General features: G+C 37.9%; 1 protein-coding gene across 1 annotated transcript in view; it reads left to right on the forward strand.

Annotated features, from left to right (window-relative positions):
- Nucleotides 1–9,855, forward strand: part of LOC131166429 (cationic amino acid transporter 9, chloroplastic-like) — a 33,043-nt gene extending 23,188 nt beyond the window's left edge. Inside the window, exons 4-9 of the mRNA XM_058124968.1 lie at nt 3,360–3,536; nt 3,659–3,883; nt 3,972–4,148; nt 4,962–5,198; nt 9,221–9,310; nt 9,445–9,855. Of these exons, the coding sequence (XP_057980951.1) occupies nt 3,360–3,536; nt 3,659–3,883; nt 3,972–4,148; nt 4,962–5,198; nt 9,221–9,310; nt 9,445–9,582 (1,044 nt within the window). The 3' untranslated portion in view covers nt 9,583–9,855. The remainder of the gene's footprint in view (nt 1–3,359; nt 3,537–3,658; nt 3,884–3,971; nt 4,149–4,961; nt 5,199–9,220; nt 9,311–9,444) is intronic.
- Nucleotides 9,856–11,200: the final 1,345 nt, after the last annotated feature.

Consider the following 11,200-nt stretch of genomic DNA (forward strand, 5'->3'; position numbering starts at 1 on the left):
TGATATGACTTGCTCAATCACATAACCAAGGAATTTTATCCTTTGTTGAGCAAAAGAGCACTTCTCTTTCTTCACCTACAAATTGTTCTCCTTCATCCTATCCAAAACCTTTCGTAGATGCTCTTTATGTTCCTTCAGAGTGGAACTGTAGATAACAATGTCATCTATGTACACCATGACAAACTTGTTAAGGTACTCACAAATTCCAGGTTCATTAAGGTACCAAATGTTGCAAGCACATTTTTCAACCCGAATGACATCACCAAGAACTCATATGCCCCATACTGCCTCACACGGGCTGTTTTTGGCTCATCCCCATAAGCTCTTTCACTTGATAGTAGCTTGACCTCAAGTCAAATTTAGTGAAGTACTTTGCATAATTGAGCTGATCAAACAGATTGACAATCAACGGAATAATATACTTGTTGCACATTGTCACCTTGTTGAGTGCGGGGTAGTCTACACGCATCCACATGCTCCTATCATATTTCCTCTGAAATAATACCGGGGCTATGAATGGTGCTTTGGAAGGACAAATATATCCTGCTTCCAACAAATCATCAAGTTGCTTTGTCAACTCTGCTAGCTTTGAAGGCGTCATCCGATATGGCCCCTTAGTAGGTGGCTTCACTCCTGGGAACAACTTGATCTCATGCTCCACACCCCGTTGTGGGGGCAAGTTGTGAGGTAATTTATCCGGCATCACCTCCTTGTATTCATCCAACACATTCGTAGGCACCAGCTCTTGGATTACTTCTTCATCGACCACCATCGTGGCAAGATATGTTTGTTCACCCCTTCTCAATCCCTTCTTGAATTGCATGGCTGAAAGGAACTTCCCATCGTCGCCTTTCGTCGCAACAGCTTGCACCATGCAGGGGTGATCTCCCATCAAACACAAGGAACCAGCAAAAGGCATCGTCAATTCGGCACTACCTTGGTCTCCCTCAGGAATTCCATTCCGAAAATGACTTGGAAGTCATCTAATGGTTCTGTTGTGAAATTCGCATGTCCTGCCCACTACCCAAGCTTCACAGTGACTTACATGGCTACTCCTAGGATAGGCTTAACTACAGAATTCATCGCTTTCATGCGTCTTGAATCCTTCTTCAAGGATAAGTTGAGTCTCCTTGCTTCTGCCTATGAAACAAAATTATGGGTAGCCTTAGCATCTACTATAGCACGGGTGCTCTTCCCATTTATCCTCAAGTCCACAAACATCGACCCTTTTGCCTATGTAACTTTCGGTTCTTTCGCCTGCTTCTCCAATGCATTCACTAGCGGCATTGCACCCATCCTCAGGATATCTCCCTTATCCTCACATCATCATCTAGTGCTCCCTCCGCGATGGAATCTTGTAAGGCATTAAGCGATGATTTATGAGGGCATTCAACAACTTTGTGAGGGTCTCGAAATAAGAAGCATGGAATTTTACCCTTACCATTGGTTGTGTTAAACCTTCTAAACAATGAAGCTTCTTTTAAAGTTGACGCCTTACTATCGGCTTCCTCACTTTTGGGTTTTCCTTTATTGATAGACTTCTTGATGTTTCCACCCACACCACTCTATTTGGACGAAGCAGGATTATCACCAACATAATCAGTAAAGTGCTTTGAGGTAGCTTGTGCGGTAGACAAGTTCGGAACTCTTTGTCAATGAAGTTCAGTCCTTGTCCACGGTTTTACCCCTCAAGAAAATAGAACAACTTGTTCTTCTCCGAAATTCCCCGGATATCCAACATCAAAGCAGAAAATTCTTTCATGTATTCCCTGTACCCAATATTTTCGAGGTCTCTTAGCTTTCTTTTAGCATTATACTCAATGTCCTCAGGAAAGAATTGGGCCTTGAGTTTTTTCTTCAAGTCTGCCCAACAATCAATAACACAGTGTCCATTCTCAATTACATCGTACTTGGTATGTCACAATGGTTTGGCGTCCCCAACCAAGTATACCGTCTCCTCAAAGTGCGAAAGTACTACTCCATATCAAACAAGAAGTTGTTCAACTCCTTGGCATCACGGGCACCCCTATACATCTTGGGTTTTGGAACCTTGGTCTTGCTAAACTCAAGTTTTCCATAGCAAGAACCATCATATTCATCTTCATAGTTAGATAAGCTATCTGAGTCTGTAAATTCTCTACAGTGTGGTGAAAGTCCTCTGACAATTCCACCATGGAACTTTGTTGATGTCTTTGTGATCCCTCCAAATCATCAACACATTCCGTAAGTCAGGCCATCTCTTCGGCCACATTGTTGTTTGCCATCTTAGCCTGTGCTTTTAGTACACCATTCTCTCGGCATTGGTCGACATGGTCACTTACCAAAGCTTTACCAAACCCATAACGAAGGCAACTGAATTCACATAGCAATTAACCGAGCTTTGATACCAGGTGTCATGGGCCTAATTTATCACACCTTTATGAAGGATTGCGCAATGCTAGCTAAAGCATTCTTGTTTAACTAGCCAGCCTAGCGTTTACCATGATTCACTAGTAGAACACTTTCATTGTTATTCAAAGAATTATAAACGAAAGCATTAAGGAATTCATGAAAGCCATGGGCCCATGGCATGCAAGTAGTAAACATTGAAGCAACGTAATTAATTAATTAGCACCTTTGTTATCAATGTGTGTCTAGCAAGGGGGGCAAGTAGGTTAAACACGTTTACAATAGCTAGTGAGTTTTACAAGTTGATGAGCACTCACCCTCCCCTAAAGAGCTTTCTATGCAATTCTCACTCTAGCACTAGGAAACATCAACATGACCAAGGAGTCATACTCCCCTTTTTAGCCTAGGGAAAAACTATTTCTGAAAAATAACTTTACACTAGTATTTACATGATGGAAACCCATCCCAAACACACGAGACAAGCAGTCACAGGAAAGCATAACGCCCTGAACAAGCTTGTCTTGTGATGGCAATGAGGTTGAAACCGCATTTATAGTTCTGCTTGTATACCCCTCCACCTACAATGCGTCTGACTACATTGTTGGCTTATTCTCTAATAGCCCGAGCCTTAGGTCCCAAGTGGGAGTTTTAACATTTATTTTTTCTAGCAGTGTTAGTCTAGCGCACATTGTTGGCTCATTCCAAACGACTTAATTTGGGGTGAACCGGTAGTTTAATGCATAAAACGCATCATGGCCCGTTGTTTTCAGTAAGTGGCCAACTCTTCTTGCCTAAGAAATCTAGGAAGGGGTTGAAAAGCATCAACTCAAAACATCAAAACCAAATAATACTGCTTCAATCATTATGCTACCTATTCCTCTATTTACGCACGTTAATTCAAAAGCAAGGGTTTAAAATGAAAATAGAGAACATTTTTTTCTTACTGAACTTATAAGCAATATTTGTTGCAGGTAATCATTGTTATTTTTGTCATTCTTGTTGGCGCTTTTGAAGTAGATATTTCAAATTGGTCTCCTTTTGCTCCAAATGGTTTTAAATCAGTATTGACTGGAGCAACTGTAGTGTTTTTTGCATATGTCGGATTTGATGCAGTTGCAAATTCAGCTGAAGAATCTAAAAGACCTCAGGTTTGTCACATTGAGACCAAGCTATTACCTTGATGGTACTCCGTAACAAAATAATAAATTTTGTTATGTTCTGTCATATAGTAGATTCTTTGACATTTATCTTTTTGAACTTGATATATCAGCGTGATTTACCAATAGGCATCATGGGAAGCCTTCTTGCTTGTGTTGTATTATATGTTGGTGTCTGCTTGGTTATAACTGGAATGGTACCTTACAAGTTCCTTGGGGAAGATGCTCCTCTGGCTGAAGCTTTTAAATCCAAAGGTTTGAAATATGTTTCCATTTTAATCAGCATAGGTGCTGTTGCTGGTCTTACTACAACCCTTCTGGTTGGTCTTTATGTTCAGGTGATTCACTTTAGGCTTCTTGCAGTAATGATATTCCATCATCTCATTATATATGCTAATGTAAGTTTGGGATGTTTCTTATGAGCAGTCTCGATTATATCTGGGGATTGGAAGGGATGGCCTATTGCCTTCTATATTTGCTAAAGTACACCCAGAGCGTCATACTCCAGTCCATTCTCAGGTCTGGGTCGGTATCATTGCTGGCATTTTGGCTGGGCTATTTAATGTGCATGTGCTCTCACACATTCTTTCAGTTGGATCACTGGTACGATATGTCTAAACCATAATATTTTGAGGTATTTATAAAGTTTATGGGTAAACCATAAAATGCTGAGGTTGTTATTTAGTTTCATTTTTCGGGTATGGGAATGACTCCAGTAAAATTCAGTAGTTCTTTTTGATCCAATCTCTGTTAAAAGCATAGCAAGTGGACTGCAACAGTGGGGCCAATTTGAAATGTTATTGTTATCATCTTTCAAGTGTTGTGATCCTCTGTTGCTGCTCACCAGGCTTTTAAGGCAAAATATTGATCTTTTGCTAAGGCTGCCCCCAGATGCAGCCAAACACACAATTGCCCAAAGTGTGATACAGAACATGCTTTGAATCTGCAATACTGATTGCAGTGACTGTAGGAAACTATTTGCAGAGCATTCATGCCTTTAGAAGTGTTGGATAGCTTGATAGTTGATATACATGGTTGATGCACCATCTAAGCTTTGAGGCGAAGTCATTAACATGGTATTGGAGCTCTCAGGTTCCAGGAGGGTCCTGGGTTAAAGCACTGTTATTTGTGCTTTTTCCTGTTATGTCTGTTAAAGTTCACTTTGTTTTGTTTGGATTTCACATCTGTTTAGGCTTGATCTGTTTGCCTCTTTGCGTGTGAGACTGGGTTGCACATTTGGGGGGAGAGGGTTGTATAGCTTGATATGCATTGTCGGCCAATAACCTATCTTCTTAAGCTTTTAGGCAAAGTGGTCTTGTACCAAGAACCATTAGAACCATTTATATGGTTGAGCATTTTGGCGAAAAATCCCACTAATTTAGATACACTTCAAGCTAATATTTTGATTTGTTTCAGACAGGCTATTCTGTTGTCGCAGCATGTGTAGTAACCCTTCGCTGGACAGATAAAACAACGGGTCAAGCTTCTACAAGTTGGATTTCAGCTTGGCAGGAAGGAGTCATTTGCCTCATCATAATTGCCTGTAGTGGTTTTGCTAGTGGACTCGTCTATCGTTTCAATGCATCATTTATTTTTATAATTGTTGCTGTAGTTACAGCAATAGTTGTTTCCATTGCTCTTTATTGCCGCCAAGTGAGTACTATTTTATTGCATATGAAGGGTGTTTTTATTTTTATATGTTGGAAATTGCCTTCACACAGTTTTAAATGCTATGATGGGATAATTTTTGAGTCTAAAAGGTTCTGTGTTTTTACTACGCATAGACATGGAATATTTGCAACTTTTCCAATATGAATTATGAAAACATAACTAAACCTCCTGTATAGATCGAGTCTTGATGTGGTTGAAAACTGCGTCTGTCTATTGAGCTTTTGACCATAAGGTTCTCATGCCATGAGAGCGGTTATATATAGGACAATATATGGACAAATGAAACTCATATCTTGTTCCTCACTGTTTCTATTCAATTTTCGAGCCATTAATTGTAGGGATTTTATTTGATGATCTTTAGCTATTTAAATGTTTAATAGCCAAAAGTAAACGTTGGTAGGTTCCTATATATGTTAGGATTAATTTAGACTTAATTTTAGTCGTAATTGTAGGCTTAATTTTAGGATTTTGACTTTCAGGGCTATAAATAGCCTTGTAAGGCCACTAGCCATATACGTAATTTTTTATTATTAAAAAGATTAGTTTTCCTTCTATCCCTGTTTGCAGGAAAAGATTAATTGCTTTGGCATTAATACCTTAAAAAAATCTTATGCTTCATATCAGTTGGTAACTTGGTATCATAGTAGGCTCACATGGCAAACAATGGAGGAGCAAGCGGCAACTCTATAAGTAGTGAATCTCTTACAAGAGCCAAGTTCAGAAAGTATGTGCAGCAAAATGAGCAAATAATGCAGACTACAATAGAAATGCTCACAATCAGCCTTAATGAACACCTAAGAAACTCACTGTGCACAACATGCTTGCATGGGTGTTGAGGGACATTTAATAGGACAGGCCAAGCTAGAACCTTGGCCTACATGGCAAAAGGGTGTGATTGATGATAATTCAAACAAGGATATGGAGTGAATCTCAAACAAAGATTCAATGTGCAAAACTTGAAGCTTTTCAACATTAACATGTTTCTCCACAGTTGAATGTTGAAAATCATCATCTTAATGATTCTCCTAAAGAAGTTATTTTGCAAGTGATCGAAGAAATTGTAAATTCAAGATAAGATGACTATTGAGAAACTGATGGAGGATTCAGTTAAGATTACGCATGGAGATTAGCCAATAGCCTACATACTTCAAGATCTTTTAGAATACTCAACAATTGAATGGTTGAAAATTTCAGGATTAAACATCAACAAACCTCAGAGTTGGGTGGCGGATATTAGTATAGGGAGGGGCGAGTTAGAGTGCTTTTCCGTTGTTGCACCATTTTAGGCTGGCCTTTTGACTTATTTGGATCTACTACTTGGAGGCAAGGCAAGTTCCTCTACCTTTTGGGATCCAGTGGCGGAGAGAGTGGGAAGTAGGTTGGAGGGTTGGAACAGGGCTTATTTATTCATAGGAGGTTGCATTACTCTCATCAATGCAGCTCTTTCTAATATTCACATTTATTTTCTCTCGTTTAGAGTTCCAGCAAGTGTGGCTTCTACCCTACAGAGGCTCATAATAAATTTTTTGCAGTCAGGTATAGGGAGGAGAAGAGGGATTATCTGCATAGTTAGGATAAGGTTATATAAGACATAAGTCTCAAAGGGATTTGGGCTTCAAGAATGTGGTGTCTAAAAATACTTCTTTGTCCAGGAAATGGTTATCGAGTTGGAAGTTGACTCCTAGTTATTAGAAGCTAGTATGGTTTCTATCAGAATGGTTGGGATACTAGAGGTGGTAATGCTTCTCATGAAAGCCCTTGGAAGTTTATTTCATAGGTTGCTCATTTCTTCTCTCTTAAACCTCTTATCTATTTCGAGTTGAAAGCAGGAGTTTCATTTCGGTTTGGGAGGACAATTGGGTGGGTAAGGTTTCATTGGAGTCTTTCGTCCCTCATCTTTTCAGACTCTCTTCCATTGATAATGCCTCAAATTATGCATTTGCTCTTTAGAAGGGGCTCTTATTCTTGGAATTTTCACTTTTCAGAAATTTGAATGAGAGACAGGATGAACTTATCATTGTTTTAGAGTGTTGGACTCTTTTGCTCTTCAAGTGAGGAATTATTCAAGGATTTGGATCAGGAATGCTCTTGGTTCTTTGCCATGAAATATTTTTTGTCTCAGTTGTTGAAAACCTTGAACTCTTCTTCTTTTGCTTCGACAATTTTATTTGGAAAGCTAAGCTTCCTTTCAAGATCCGAGCTTTCATGTGGACTCTGCCTCTTCATAGGCTTTCTACTAATGATTTGATGCAGGTGAGGAGGCCCTATTAGGCTATTAGAAAGGCTATCAGGGACTAATTGATAGATATTGATTGGAAGAATAGTTGGGATGTGCATATATTGGAAAACAAAATGGAAAGAAAATCAAGGTTTGTCAAATATTCCAAATGGAAGGGTCTGATGTACGACACAATATTGAGACAAATCAAATTCATATCTTGTTTCATTGATTTTATTTAATTTTGTAATAATTTATTATAGAGATTTGATGTGATGATTTTTAGGTATTTTAATTATTTTAATAGCCTCAAGTAAGTCATAGTAGGTCACTATATATGTTAGAATTCAATTTAGGCCTCACTTTTTGTAATTGTAGACTTGGTTTTAGGATTTTGAGGTCTATAAATAATTTTGTGAGGCTGCTGGCTTACACACCATTTTTTATTACTAAAAATAACAGTTTTCCTTCTATCCCTGTTCCCATGAAACCCTAGAAGCAATCTAGGACAGAATTAAAAATTGCTCTGTTAATACCTTAAACACCCTATGCTTCCATCATATGTCAGATCACCAGATCCCTATCTGTATTAGGCGATCAAGTATATCTAAGTCGACTAAAGAATTAAATTATTGCCTTGTGGTTGTTTTTACTATTTATTTTGTTCTCCTAATTTGCCCGATGAAACTGATAAAGAAATTTTTGACACAAGGAACATCATTTGGACAATGTAGAAAATAAGATACACAAGCAGCACAAGTACATCAGGTCTAGAATCTCAGGATGGTGATTTACTTAGTTTTAGAAGTATAGTCAATTTGTGCACTTTTGACCCATTTGAATTGGGAGTAAGGATGTTAATTCAAGAGGGAAGATGAATTGTCAGTACTTGTCAGATTGTTCTTGTTGTTTGGACTGGGGGGAGGGGGTTGCATGCGAAGGGGCATATTCTTTTTTCAGGAGCTGAGCTACATTGCCAGCTCCATCTGGGTAATGCTCTCACTCATCTGGGAGAGCAGAATATTCAGGGCTGTTAAATTTTTGGACAAAAGATGCTGACCTTTCCTGAGGTTTAGAAAAAAGACGTTGACCTCTCCTGTGGTTTCAAAAAACCTAGGGACCTCCCCTAAGATTTCAATAATCTCACAGGCCTCCCTTGACTTTTGATTCTTGGGACACTTATACCCCTCAAAACGCTTGTCCTTTTTGTGAAATGTTGGGAGGTTTTCTTTATGGCAAACCTCAGGAGAGGTTTGTGGAATTCTTAAAATCTTAAAGGTCCCTGAAATTTTTGAACCTCGAGGAAAGTTAGTGTCTTTTTGCCAAACCTCAAGAGAAGTTAGCGTCTTTTGCCCTAATTTTTTTAAGTCTAGGGCAAGACTAGAGATTTTTGAATTTTGCACTTTTAGTTGGTCATATTTAAATATTTAAAGTAATAAGAATTTGATGATCCATAAGCAGTTAATGATATCTGGTTAAATTCTAGTTAGAAAGTTAACAGGTTAAGGTGTTAAGCCCACACAATCCATTTATATCAGTGGTTTGACCCCAAAAATCTTTTTGAACCATTAATAAGGCATCCCAAACCTGTATTATTTAGGATGGTCTGGGTGTGCAGGTTTTGGGGTGGAATCTGCAAAGTCCTACAATGCTTTTGAGCATGTCTTACTCATACTGTGTAGTTCATCTTGTTTCACGAATGGTTCATGCCTAAGTTATATTTATTATAATAATCCATTCTAATATCTTTTCCTTTTTTTATCCATTTTCTGTTTCATTTTGTCAGTCCTATGCAGATGCACCAGGGTTTTCTTGCCCAGGGGTTCCCATTGTGCCAGCCCTTTGCATCTTCTTCAATATCTTCTTGTTTGCTCAGGTTTGGTTGTACAATTTCAGCATATTTCTGTCCTGGAAGAAAACCAATAGTTGATTCCAAAAAGAAACTGATTTGGGAATTTCAATAACAGAATCAATACTTCAAAGCTGATGACCAATGTGTTCTTTGTGCAGTTACACCATGAAGCATGGGTGAGATTTGCCATCCTCAGCATTATAGCAATTGGTATTTATGCATTTTATGGGCAATATCACGCCAGTCCTCAAAGTTCAAATGAAGCAATTGCTTATCATAGGCCACCTCCAGAATAGGCCAAAGTCAAATTCAAGATCCTATAAGTTACTCTTTCACAGAGTTCCGCGAATTTGAAACTCTTTCTCTCTTTTCACATTATCTTTCTAAAAAATACATTGATGGCGTGGCACTATAGGGGCTGTTTGAAAATGATTCAAACGTAATGAACTCTGAGCAAAGTAACTTTAGAGGGTCCATCTCATAATAAGAAATTTATTTGTTGAATACTATGTTGTATACCATTGAATATAGTTTCCATTTGGAGATAATAATATAATATAATTACCATATTTGTCCAAGTTCATATATATTTATAAGTTACTTAATGGGTAACAGTACAGGTCCATTACTGCAATACCTACACCCTTGACTGACAAGGACCGAAACTAATGTTCTACTTAGGTTTTAATTCTGATTTTGTTGGAACTGAACCCAAATCAACCTATTGAAACCCATGTTTGCATTGATGAAGATGAGAACACAAAAAATGTAAAATATTGAGATTTAAAAAAGAAATAAATAAATGCACGGGATGAAGCAGTGGGAAAATTGATATATAGTATACAAGTACCTTGTAGAAAAATTATGCCTCAGCAACAAGCACCTGAAGATGAATTGAAGAAAAAAAGCACCTTAAGAAAACCATTTTAAATGAATTGAAGAGACCAATTGAATCAGTTATTAAAAGAATAAATTGATAATCTATCCCTTTCTCTCTGTAGTCCCAAGGGTAGATTTTGATGATAACAAAATTTGGATAATATTATCTCTGGCTAAATTCTGGTGACTTTGAATTAAATCCTAGTTTTTAAACATTTCTGGATGTCTTTTTGTTGAGCTATCTTATTGTGCTGCAGTTCGTTGCTTGGTTAAATTCGAGCAAACGCTTTATGCATGGCATTTCTCACTGTTGATTTGCTCTCATCTTAGTTATTTAAAGGCCTTGTTCGACCTTTAAGGTTATATTTGGTAATTCTGTCAACCGAACATAAAAATTTGTTGTGTTTTTCTCACATCCAATAGTGTTTGAGGATCACTTTAGTATGTTTTCTTTCATAATTTATGTAAAAAATTAATTAGACAAACTATTGGTTTGAATTTATGTTGATTTAACTGTCTTGGAAGATTGTTGAACTGCATGGCAGGAACGCATTAAGCTTGCCTTTGTTGATTTAAATATAGCTTTATCAAAAGAAAGGACTAATTGTTGGACCACATCTTGGAAAGAATGAAGCTTCTCAGCGGCAAAATTCTTCGAGGCTCAAACAGCTAGTATTAGTCATGGAATGTAAGAGGGGCCTTGAGTTTGATTGTGCAGGTGGGTAACAAGAGGGTGCCGATGCTGAACTGTAAGAAACGTGTGCTGAACTGTGAGATAGCCCTCATTACATGAGAAATGTCTTTCCAAGCCCATGTTATTTATGTCAACTTGTTCTCTTATAGATATCAGACTTTTGTATTGAGAGTGACTATTTGAGTGTTCTCTTTTCTTTCCAATTTTCTTTATGAGTTGCTTTCAATAATTGTGGGTTTAAGAACCTGGTATTGTTGCATATTGTTAAAATGTCATATGCACTGGCACACTTTCAATTGTTGATTTCAATAGTGTAAAAATGAAATCTTTGTACAGTGGGC

The sequence above is a fragment of the Malania oleifera genome, chromosome 10 (assembly GCF_029873635.1).
Source record: "Malania oleifera isolate guangnan ecotype guangnan chromosome 10, ASM2987363v1, whole genome shotgun sequence".
NCBI lineage: Eukaryota > Viridiplantae > Streptophyta > Magnoliopsida > Santalales > Ximeniaceae > Malania > Malania oleifera.